The sequence below is a fragment of the Prosopis cineraria genome, unplaced genomic scaffold (genome assembly GCF_029017545.1).
Source record: "Prosopis cineraria cultivar Desert tree isolate PC_DT_omini unplaced genomic scaffold, ASM2901754v1 PC10, whole genome shotgun sequence".
In the NCBI taxonomy this organism is placed as follows: Eukaryota; Viridiplantae; Streptophyta; class Magnoliopsida; order Fabales; family Fabaceae; genus Prosopis; species Prosopis cineraria.
In genome coordinates this window covers 2,080,354-2,092,550 of record NW_026555341.1, presented here as the reverse complement: position 1 = coordinate 2,092,550, position 12,197 = coordinate 2,080,354, and the positions used below count along the sequence as shown (strand labels likewise).

At 34.6% G+C, this 12,197-nt stretch overlaps 2 protein-coding genes across 3 annotated transcripts; one reads left to right on the top strand and one right to left on the bottom strand.

The window, feature by feature from the left end:
* Window positions 1–47: 47 nt before the first annotated feature.
* On the bottom strand, window positions 48–1,432 carry LOC129284640 (transcription repressor OFP7-like). 2 transcript variants are annotated; one of them, XM_054920164.1, is made up of 2 exons: window positions 403–1,432; window positions 48–164 (listed from the first exon to the last, which is right to left on the bottom strand). In XM_054920164.1, the coding sequence occupies exon 1, from the start codon at window positions 1,405–1,407 to the stop codon at window positions 406–408; it is 1,002 nt and encodes a 333-aa protein (XP_054776139.1). In that variant the 5' UTR covers window positions 1,408–1,432; the 3' UTR covers window positions 48–164; window positions 403–405. The 2 variants fall into 2 exon arrangements, 1 of the variants encoding a protein (XP_054776139.1); XR_008586900.1 differs by having other exon boundaries at window positions 135–164; window positions 313–1,432.
* A 5,460-nt stretch (window positions 1,433–6,892) lies between these two features.
* Window positions 6,893–8,864, top strand: LOC129321970 (probable polyol transporter 6). The gene is made up of 3 exons (XM_054967987.1): window positions 6,893–7,031; window positions 7,249–7,895; window positions 8,003–8,864. Exons 1-3 carry the CDS (start codon window positions 6,893–6,895, stop codon window positions 8,741–8,743), a joined length of 1,527 nt encoding a protein of 508 aa, XP_054823962.1. The 3' UTR covers window positions 8,744–8,864.
* The last annotated feature ends 3,333 nt before the right edge of the window (window positions 8,865–12,197 follow it).

Below are 12,197 nucleotides of genomic sequence, written 5' to 3'. Positions count from 1 at the left end.
AGTTCAGAGACAGGTGATATAACCTAATTTTATATATAGGTTCCTATGTGATGGGATCTTTAATGTGAAGAAAATTCACGATCGATTTAATAGATTGAGCAGTCACTCACCACTGTTGGGTCAACCCCTCTGCTTACCCCATGCTCCATAATCTTCGTCGAGTCCTAGAGAAAATTTAACGATATCTGGATTCAGCACACTATTTTGTCGTTCAGTTCCCATTTATAATCGTGATATATATTAAGGATGAAAACGCAAAGATGGAGATTTCTTGAGTAGTGAAACTTTACCAAAAGTTAAGAGTACTCCTACCTCCGATAATCGGTTTCATCCTTGGACGAGAAGTTACAATAATAAAATGATAATGAAACTTAAAATACTGCTGTAGAACGTGGGAGTTACATTTCATTCTCTAAATGTTGCTGGTGCAGCAGTGAACAAAGCCTGCCAAATCTCAGCGAAAACCTGGACAATAACCCCATGATGTTCGCTGGAATTAAGAGACAAGAAGCAATGTAAGAGCTGCTCCAAATCCGTGTCCTCAAAAATCTGCTTCTCCAAAATCATCTCCATCATCGACCTCCTGAAATCCTCGTAAGGATCCTCCGATCTCTTCACCACCGCAAAGCTGTCCCTCACCTTCCCCTCCACGCTGCATGGTACCAGCCGTAATAACATCGACACCCTCGCCGGCGACGATGAACAGCTCGCTCTTCTGTCTTTCTTGTTCTTCTTGTTCTTCTTCTTGTTCTTCTTCTTTTTTGAATTTGGCTTGATCTTCATAACTCGATGGTGCTGACTTGGCGTCTCGCAAATGCTCTCCAACTGAGGGTTCAACTCGAAGGAAGAAGAGTCCGTGGAGAAGCTCCTAGAAGACGAAACTAGGGTTTCTGTTTCTTCTTCGTCCATATCGTCGTAGCCATCGCTGCTAAACAATCCACAGCTGTCAGCGGAGGAGGTGCTCATGCGAAACCTGGGCGTTGTTTTCTTCTTCTTGACCCGTCCTTTCTTCTTCCTCACACGAGGTGGCGGCGGGAGAGGCAAGACGTCGTCATCGTCATCGGAGGCACCGGAGACCGAGGAACTGTAGATTTTGCGGCGAGGTGTTGTACAGTTGTCGGGGGCGCAGACCTTGGCGACCACGTGCCATTTGTCTTGCTGTTCCCAGCGGAAGACTTGGGGTTCGTGATGACAGTCATCGGCGTCGGAGAGGGTGGGCCTTGATCTGAAGACGCAGCCGACAGATTCAAACGCATAAGTAACGTGGCGCTTGAGGGAGGAGCGAGGGGGTTTGGGAGGTGTGGGTGGCAGGAAGGAGGGGACTGGGTTTGAGGGAAGCGCGGAGGGGTCTTTGGATCGGCAAGATTGAAAGACGCGGCAGATTCGAAACTTGAAACGTTTCGCCATTTTTCTCTCTGAGCTCTTTTCCTGTGAAAAGGAGATTCCTCTCTTATATAGTAGAGGCTGACCCATTTCGTGCCGCCTTTATAAATTTGTCCCCAAAAATGAAAATGAAAACTCTAACTCTGGGGAGGGGGTAGTGGTGTCGGCGCGGCGCGAGAGGTGTGGGTGTCATATATATCTCATGGCTAATTTTTGTACACTGATAGGCTGAATAGAATAAATGATGCTAACAAAATGAACTAAAGAAATGTTGGGGAAGAAGAAAGAATCAAGGTCTTCAATATGAATAATTGAATATTTACCGCATGACAGCATCTGCAAAGTAATGAAACTTGATCGATAAATATTAAACTTATATATAGTTAGCTTGAATGGTTGAGTTGGACATGCATCTGTTAATGAAATGCATTTGAACCCCGATCGAGCTATTTGTCATACTCTATTCGACCCTTCATCACATGAATTAGCGTCAAAATGGGATTGCATGTGTTTATATATGTGCATGTAGTTTATAAGCTATAGCATATATCATGCATGAAGAATAATTAGCTGCAGGCTTCTATTTCAGCATGTTGATCACATTCCTTTTATTTGTCATGGGTATGGAAAATATGTTCATTTGACGGCCAAATTATAATATTCAAATGAAGAAAAAATTAAAATTTTATTTAACGCAAAAATAAGAGGATTTTCAAAGGCGGGGTTGAAAGGAGAGAGATTATTGTAGTGATGAAGACGATCTATGCTCTAAATTTAAGAGCGCATGCATCAAGCCGTACTCGGAAGGATTCTTTGGCTGGTGAAAGAAAAACAGAGAATAAAACATGATCTGTTGTACTCCCATTCTGCGTCTGGGGCCTTCCCTTTTGTCGTCGTTGTCCAACAAATTAAAATTCAGAGCCTGCAATTTTTGCTTCTGTTTATCCAGCCACGTATTATATATATTGGTTTCTTCACTATATGTTACTGAACGTAATTGCTTAAGTCAATAATGTCGCGACAAATCTTGATTTATTTCTTCAACAGAATTCCACGTTTTGGATCACTTTCCAGCGAACGCTGCCAGAGCTCCGAACATGACACACACAAGTCACTTAACACTTTCATTCACTTATTTTTTTCCGGTCCAATTCAATCGTTCTCAGTTTTCTTTTTTTCCTTTCCCGGGTTTAATTTTGAAGGAAAAGGCAAAACAGAACTAGGGCGGTAAATGCCAGGAGGCTGGGAATTATTGGACAGAACATCATTGCTGTGCAGAGCAACCATGATTCCACAAGATCTAGAAGTTAACGGGGCCCCTACAAGTATAAATGTATTAGCTAGCATGCCTCAAAATATCCATTCCAACACACGAATCAGTTATTAATTTAATAATTGACGTCATATTTTTGGATGTTTTAAAGTGGCGAAGAAAGGCTAATTATCAGCTGAGGCTAAGAAGGGAGGGTTGAAAGTGAAGGCACACTGGTAAATATATATGTATGGATACGCAGTGGGGGCCGTCAATGGAAAGCTCAGAACTCTGAAAGCACCTGAACCATAAAATTGATCAGAAGTCGCAAGAGTGGTCGCCTTCATGATGCTTGAAAATCTCGCAGTTCATTCATAATGTTTTCCCAAGGGAAAGCAAAAGCACTTCTCGTCCTTATTTCATCATTGTAACCGGAATGAATACTGATAAATGATGATAATATTGTGCAAAGAAAAATCCAGGCCTTCATTCAAAACTTGGGGCCTACATAGCTTTGTGGTTTGTAGAATGTTGAAGATGTTGGCTGGACAGAAGAAAAGTCAATCCAAAGAAGCACCTCTTCCAAAGCACATGGAGGTGGGGATCCAAGGGAACAAAATCATCTCTGCACGTCTTTTTTGTTATTTGTGCTTTTAAGAGACATCTAGTCTTCGTTTGTTTGACAAAGTTTTAGGCTTTTCATTTTCAACATTTAGAGCTAGCCTTATTTTTTAAAAAAAATAATTAATTAAAATATGTCATTTTCCGATTGGTCTGTTCATAGCCCACGCCGATTCCTCGGCGAGACTATCTCCATAAGTTTTAGTTTTAGATTTAAATATTATCAAATTTAATTAAAAATAGCTCTCCAAAAATATTACATGGACTTAAATCAGGACTTTGTATTTAAGTGGCCACAACCAATTTCAAACTTTCTAACGCCATTGTAAATTTTTATACCAGTGCTCGGGATAACTTGCCAATTGCCGTGGTAACTAGGTTATTAGCTTGAGTTACTTAAGATGTACGTGCTATTAGTTAAACGCAGCGCAGCATGGTGTCACGTGCCTAAATATTATAAACACCCAAGCTGTAATACTCATCCTGCACTGTTTCACTGCTTTTCGTTCAATGCACAATTATCGTTATCTGTGCATGGGCCATACTCCTTTCTGTCTTATATTAACAGTTTTTAGTTTAAAATAATTAAATTATTTTTTTAATTTTACTCTCTATTGATTAACATAAAAATATTTAATATAATTATATTATAATTTAAAAATAAAAATAAAAATAAATGTATAATATGAATAAATTATTTTTTAAAAAAATATATAAAATAATTGAAAATGTTATACAATAACCACACAAGAGAGAGTAGATGATAAGAAGTCTTAAAGAAGACAGTCATGTGGGAAAGCAAAAGCACCTCTGGACCGTCCATCATGAACTTGTTTACTAATTAACTAGATTTTATACTCAATACGCCGAAATATTAATCAAATTAGATAACATAAAATAAAGAAAACATATTTTAATCAATCGAATTTTTTTGAAAAAAAAAAAGATAAACGAGATTGAAAATTTTTAATATAAACAAATTGTAAAGGAAAACTTAAGTGAAATTAATTAAAAATTTTTGCCATAAAATTAATTAAAAAATTTTAAACCACCCTACTCCTATTTTTTAAAATCAAATTTATTAAAATTTATCATTCTCTTCTTTCCCTTTAGAGCATCAATTTATATTGAGTTTAAAATACTTAAATATGTAAAAAATTTAGAGCTGAGCTAGACCTTGACTTTATATTTCTCACTTTTGGGTTTATTCAAGCCAATTTAACCATATCAATTGTGAAATAATATTTTATTTTATTTTTCTCTTTTTGAGTCCATTAACTGCTCGTTTGAATGTTATTTTATCCAATTTATATATTTAATTTTTAAAAAAATTACAAAATAAATACATTTAAATAATAAAAAATAATTTTTTTAATTTAAATGATTTTTAGAAAATATTTATATTTAAAAAGAATATTTTAATCTGACACATATAACATAAAGATTAACTAATAGTTAGATGGATGAAAATAAAATCTTAAAATGAAAGGAATCTTTGTGTTTTTGTAACTAAACATATTAAAAAAGGTTTGTATAGATTTTAAAAATAAAAAAAGTATCATTAATTAATTAAGATAAAATAAAGAGGAGGTCAGAATATTTTATTCTCTTTCAATTACAAGTTTCATGTTAACAATTTTTTTTTTATAGATCTTATATATACCTCTTTTACTGCTATGCTCGTAGTATTCTTCACTTTTTTTTTATAACAGTTCTTTACTTTTTTTTACCATATCATATTTAAAAAATTAACAAATAAAAATTAAAAAGTATGAAAAAGTTAGATGTGTATCGTAGATTATATATAATAGTTATAGAATTTTTGATATATAAATATATATATATATATATATATTATATTGATATTTTTAAAGGAAAACATAATCATTGTTTCTCATAGTTTTATTGAGTCTTGTTTTTAATCCTTATGATATTTTTAGTATTTTCAATATTTATAATTTCTACAAAATTTGATGACACTTATTACTCAAATCCTCATAGTTTTGGTGTTGGAGACTAAAAACACTACAAAAAATAAAAACTATAAGAATTAAAAAAATAAAATTTGATAAAATTATAAATATTAATAATTATATTTTCTATGTTCAAGGGCAAAACAAGCCCCTTTGTTCAAAGCGTGCGTGGGACCTGGCATCGTGGGTTGTGCATTGAACCTCTGGATATATTATTGGCCAAGCAATAGAAAAGGCGATCCATATATTTTTTGTGATTTCTTTTTTCATTTCTTCTTAATATTATTAATTAATTAAAAAAGTAATTATCATTATCATTATTTATTTTATTTTTTATTTAATTTAATTAATATATATTAATTATATTAATAAAAATAAAAAACGAAATTAAAATTAGAAGCTGCCCTCGAAGCAGATGGAGGTGGGGATCCAGGGGAACAATATCGACTTTGCGTGTCTGTTTCCACAGGGAGAAAGACACCATAGGACCATGCAAGAAAGTCATTTTCTTAAAATTTTAGAGAAGGGTCAAATTTTTTAAAAAGAAGTAAATAGTAAAAAAAATGCTCCAATATAATTGACACATAATTTAATTATAAATGGTCCAAGATAAGTTGTAAATAGGAGAACTCCGTTGCAAATAAGTTATAAGTTAACGAAATTTTGGATATTTGAAGCTATATATAAACAGTGGAAGAATCTATCCATGAAAGACTAAACTTATATAAACACACTTAAATGAAGCGCGTGCTGCGATGTAAAATTAGATGACATCATTGAATACTTTATTTATAAGGAAAATTAATTTTTTAATATAATCCTTCAATTTTTAACTCACTTATAACTCAATCCCTCAATTATAACTCGTTGCAATTGATAAGTGCCTCAACTATGACTTGTTGAAATTTAATTCATCAATTTTTGACTCACTTATAACTCTATCGTTATTTTTTAATTTTTTTTAAAATTATCCTTATCAAATAAAGGGAAAAAAATGCTTATATCTTACTCTAAAATATTTTTCTCTCATTCTTCGATATGAAATCTAAGCTAGTATGAAAAAAGAAAACTAATAAAAATTGAGGAATTTAGTTATAAATAAGTCAAAAATTGAAAAATTAATTCGCAACAAGTCATACTTAAATGAGTGAATTATAAATGAGTTAAAAAGTCAAAAGATTAAAATATTAATTTTTTTCTATATTTATATAACATGTACCATCTTTTAAAAAAAACACTATTCATACATGCGTGCGTGAAATTAATATTTGATTTCATTCGGTCTGGTTAAATATAGTTTTATATTTTTTTTTTAGTAGCAGTTTGGTATGGTTCCAAAGGGGAAAACATCTAAAATTTTTATCACAAAATTGGTTAGAATGGCCAGCACGAATAGCTCTTTAATTACCTTGAAGAGTCATCCCACCAAGAGAATTTCAGGGGGGAAAATAATCACGTATGGTAGAAGAGGCAGCTCACATGCATACTTCTCTTGTTTATAAATAATCTCTCAGATATTGGATCGATAACTTTTACTACATATTAAACAATAAACGATTTCTTCTAGAGATTAAGACTGCCCAGATGGCAAAATTAACTCTATATAAAGATCATATATGACTGTAATGTTAAAGAGATCACAAAAGCACAACGGCAACAAATAATGTCAGCGGCAAAAGAGAAGGCCGTACAATTCCAGACGCCTGGTATCAATGAAACTGAAGAAAGTCCGAAGAAGCTCAACAAGCATGCTTGCGCTTCTGTGGTAGTTGCCTCTATCATCTCCATGATATATGGCTACAGTAAGTTCTCATTATATCATCATTATTATTATATGACCAACAAGTTCACACCCCATACTTTGAATTAAAAAATAAGTCGAAACAAAAAAGAAACCATGAGAGCATCGATATCGTTTCAATGAATTTATTACGGAATTGAAAATTTTTGCCGACAGTGCTCGAGAATAACACTGGAAACCGAATACAAAAATTTGCTAACTCCATGGCGTCTTTTCAGCCATCGCAGTAATGTCCGGAGCTCTATTATTCATAAAGGAGGATCTTAAAATCAGTGACCCGCAAGTACAGCTTCTGGCAGGCATCTTAAACGCTTGCGCACTTCTAGGATCGTTGGCCTCCGGCAGAATCTCCGACGTCATGGGGCGGCGCTACACCATTATTGTGGCTTCCCTCTTATTCTTGGCGGGCTCCATCTTGATGGGCTACGGCCCATCATATCCAATCCTAATGATCGGAAGATGCGTTTCAGGATTTGGGGCGGGCTTTGCATTGCTGACAGCACCTGTTTACTGTGCAGAGATCTCGCCACCTTCTTCCAGAGGCTTACTAACGTCCGTTCCAGAATTGTCCATCAACGTGGGACTCCTGCTCGGCCACGCTTCAAACTACTGTTTCGGAAAGCTGAGCCTCAGACTCGGATGGAAGTTGATGGTAGGTGTTACAGCGATCCCTTCGCTAGGTCTGGCCATTCTCATGTTAAAAATGGTGGAGTCTCTGAGGTGGCTGGTCATGCAAGGCCGTGTGGGTGAGGCCAGAAAGGTGCTTTTACTCGTCTCTAATTCTGACCTTGAAGCCACAGAGCGCTTGCGGGGTATCAAAATCGCTGCTGGTATCGATGAAAATTGCGACCAAGACACTGTTCCGGTAATGGATACCACATGCCTTTTGGTTTACCGATACAGAAAAGTTTTCATTTAAATGCTTAATGATCGTGTTTATCTTTATTAGAAAATGTGTTGCTTGATTTTCAGGTGCCAAAGAAGACGGGGGGTGGAGCAGGAGCTTTGAAAGCGCTATTGTATAGGCCTTCACATTCAGTACGGAGAATTCTTATTGCAGCAGTAGGAGTACACTTATTTCTGCAGCTAAGTGGATTCCATGCGTTTTTGGTATACACTCCAAGAATATTCGGGAAAGCAGGCATGTCCGATAAGAGCAAGGTGCTGCTAGCCACGGTGGGAATGGGAATCACCAAATTAATATTCACATTCGTGGCGGCGTTCTTGCTGGATAGAGCAGGGAGGAGGGTTCTGCTGCTCATCAGCTCAGGAGGTATAGTGGTCAGCTTGGTAGGATTGAGCGTGTGCTTGACAATGGTGGAACACTCTAGAGAGGAGCAAGAGTGGGCAGAGGGCGTCAGCATCGTGGCCGTTTATGGCTTTGTGGGTTTTATGGGGATAGGATTGGGGCCAGTGACGTGGGTTTACGGCTCGGAGATATTCCCCCTGAGGCTGAGAGCGCAGGGGCTTGGAATCTGTTCGGTGGTGAACAGTGTTACGGGGGTGGCAGTGGTGATGACGTTTATAACAGTGTATGAAAAGATAACCATGGGTGCGTTGTTCTGTGTGTTCACAGGGGCTACTGCCACTGCTTGGTGGTTCTACTACCTTTTCTTGCCTGAGACCAAGGGAAGGTCGCTGGAGGACATGGAGGCCGTCTTTGGGAAATGTCCTGCCTCCAAGCTTCAACCACCTGATTCCAATCATTCATAGTTGCTTGTTACAGATGACATGTTTAAAGACATGCTTATAAGAATCTAACTACCAATCTTACATCATAATTCTTCTCATCTTCTTATTAAGAATATTATTTAAGGGGCGGTGATTAGACTATTTGTCGAATACAAGACCTAGAGCATCTGTTGAGCTTGTATACATAAAGATATACAATGAAATCTAGCCTTTTGGCAAAACTAGTTCTCTTTACTATTGGGAATCAGATATCTGCCTGTAGTTTCTCCTATTTGATATGGTGCAGTCAAGTCCAACCCACGCCACTTGCAGAGGAGTCGGTCTAGAGTGAATTTCTCTTTGAAAGGACTCCCGCGTGAGCCTTCGCATTCCCCACAAAGAATTCTAATTGCAGCCGTGAAACTCCACGCGTTCCAGCGTCCACGGGAAGTCAATGCCATTCTTCATAACGTGAGACTTTGTTCTTTTTGTGAACATGGTAAAACAATTAGATAAAGTGAGTTTTAAAAGAACACGAATAATTCATCGCCTAAAGATAAAGACGGATTAAAGGGGGGGATATAATTTAATTTTCATTGAATAATATAACTGTGATTCTTATTAATTTAAGTTTTAAAAGTGACCATTTAAATTGTACCCTCTATGAAATAATGACATGGCACGAGCGTGAAAAATGGAAATCACTCCTATTTTGCTTCCTCTGTTTTGTAGTCTGTGCGTACTTCAAGCTGCCTTCGTAGTTGCTTGGGGTAGTCTATTCCCTTTCCGTGCAAAATTATTTGTTCGTCTTGGACTGGCTTATCTGTTTCGCACTTTCACGCCTACGTCAAAGGCCTGACGGGATCTTACATGGCCTTATAGCGCGAGTATCTGGGTTGAGTTCATGAAATGTGGGCCGACAGTTATAGACCCAGTTCATTGACGTCTGAGTGAGTCAGAGGCCTGTGCTATGCGTGTGCAAATGCATCTAAAACTCTTTTCTTTAAGCTCGGATCTGTGATGACAGACAGGACCTGAGTAAGGATCCGCACACATTCCACTTGAAAGGTTCATGACAAGTGCTTAATTAAACGTCTGGTAAAAAAAAAAAAAAAACCAGAGAACTTAATTAAAAGAAAATTGATGTTTGTTTTGCAGGTTCGCAAAACATGTTCACCTTGAGATTTGTGTGCCTTTGGCATTTGAGTTTAGTAGCTATAATTAATACAAGTATTGAGTGTCTATATTATTTAAACCGTTAAAATTTAGATTAATAATTTTAAATTCATATTCCACTTAAAATTAATGAATGAACGAGTTTATGTGAATCGTTGATTTATATTTTAACAATTCATATGATATAGACATTCAATATCTATAATAAGTACAGTCATCAAATTCAAATCTATATTTTTGCACACCAAAATTTAGTTTTTCAATCACTTTTCAACGTGATTTCAAACACATTCAGGCCATTGTCATTATTATGATGACATTAATGGTAATTAATTAAATGAAATAAATATTCCAACCATAAAAAAGGATCTACTTTGTTGTCTTGATTATTTGTCATTTTCAAATTTTATAGATGCATTTTGTTTATTTGAAGGGATGAAAAATTAAAAAGCAATATTATAATTTTTTCTGGCTAGATCTATTTTGAAAATCTACACTTATATAAATATACTATATATTGCTTTCTCCAATTTTATTTACAAGTTACTTTCAATATGTTTTACTAAAATTTAAAAAAATTTTAAACCTCATTAACTTTGTTCTAAAATTTAGCAAGTTTTTATTTTTATCCTCAATAAATGTTCTTAAATCTCATTACTTATATTTTTATTTAAATTATTTAATAAGGATAAAAATATAAATATGAGCATTGAGAATCAAGGTATTAAAAATTGAATCGGTCATTGAACTGGTTGAGACACTAGGTTAAAGGTCAAAGGTTCAACTGAGGTTGAACCAGGAGTTAAATTGAAATCAAACCGGTCATAATAAAATAATATAATTTAAAAAAACACCTTAATTCTTGATATATTTAGCCATATCCAAGACTTGATATCTTATGTAATATAAAATAATAATTTAAGCGATAATAATATTTGGTAGAAAATATAATAGTAAAAAATTTTCTTAAAAAATAATAGGAATACAATTTTAAAAATTAAAATATAGATATAATTAAAAAGAGATATAAATAATCATTTAAAATTAAAAAATAAATATCTAATGTAAAATAATAGAGCGCGTAAAGCCATTAACATATATAAAGTTCAAGATTATAAAAATAAAATAAAATAGCCAGGAGCACCTTTTTCAAAAATTGAATTTTAACATTGTTTAGAAAGGTGCGAAGCAGACGTGTAGCAGCAGTAAACAATGTCAGTCAAGAAATGACAAGATATGTACCATCATTTATTTTAAATGAAAATTAAAAAAAAAATCTCTTCCTCTCCCACTCCTAGAATGCTAGTCGAAGCCACACCCGCTTGAGTTTTCAGGTTTCAATGTTTCACTCTTTCTTCTTCTAGCTGTTCAGCATTCTATATTTATGTTTTTAGATTTGCTTCTTGCTATCTTTCTATCCTTGATTTGTCAACTTGTAGTTGTTTGTCCTTTATATTTGTTCTAGATCTACTCAATATCTTGTTGCTCATATTTGCTTGTCGTTTATATCTAGAATGGAGTAGCATATCTTCGCCGCTAGCTTCTTCTTCACCGTTGCTCTTTTCCAGCATCGTTTTAGAGCCATTGGAAGGAGAAAAAAGTGACCTGTTCAACCCACCCAACTCGTGGGGTTGAATGGGTTGCTCTAGGTTTTTTTTGAATCAATCTGGGTTGAGTTTCGTCCAATCTATGTAGTAAACTGAACTGGACATGTAGCCGAATCACCGATTCGTAGATTCGACTGGTCGATCCGATTTAGTTTTTCAAATCATGAATGAGAATTGACAAATATCTTATAAATAAGATTAATTTTTTTTTCTTTCTTTCTACCTTATAAATAAAATCACAGGAGTAATATAGTTAAATGATACGTGTATTCATAGTTACGAAAATACTAGAGGTTCTTCAACCACTGGTGATCAGCGACTAATGATTAAGGTAAATGCTAAATCTACAATATTGTTTATATTCTTTGACATTAGAAACCTCGATTCATGAAATGTGCTATAATAATATCATAAATTAATCCAGGTAATGTGACTTTTTTGAAACAAACAATTGGATAAATTTGATAGAAAAACAGGATACTTTTTTAGAAATTTCGTTTAATGTATCTTGTCATTTAGTATCCCCAATCGGTAGTTAGTACCTCTCCAATCACCTTGAATAGTCATTTATTATAAAGACTCTAATAATTAAACGAGCTATTGCACAACCTGGAGATGACGATTTCTTTGTTATGAAAATAAGAATATATCTTTTTTAATTCTATTTATAAAGTTATTTTTAATATTTTTTATTGGGATTAAAAAAATTTTAA

Bases quoted from the DNA above. Each gene is read 5' to 3' on its own strand.
- LOC129284640 (XM_054920164.1), bottom strand. From the start codon at position 1,407: ATGGCGAAACGTTTCAAGTTTCGAATCTGCCGCGTCTTTCAATCTTGC.
- LOC129321970 (XM_054967987.1), top strand. From the start codon at position 6,893: ATGTCAGCGGCAAAAGAGAAGGCCGTACAATTCCAGACGCCTGGTATC. The intron at 7,032-7,248 runs GTAAGTTCTCAT...GCGTCTTTTCAG, and splicing joins CTCCATGATATATGGCTACA to CCATCGCAGTAATGTCCGGA. The intron at 7,896-8,002 runs GTAATGGATACC...CTTGATTTTCAG, and splicing joins GCGACCAAGACACTGTTCCG to GTGCCAAAGAAGACGGGGGG.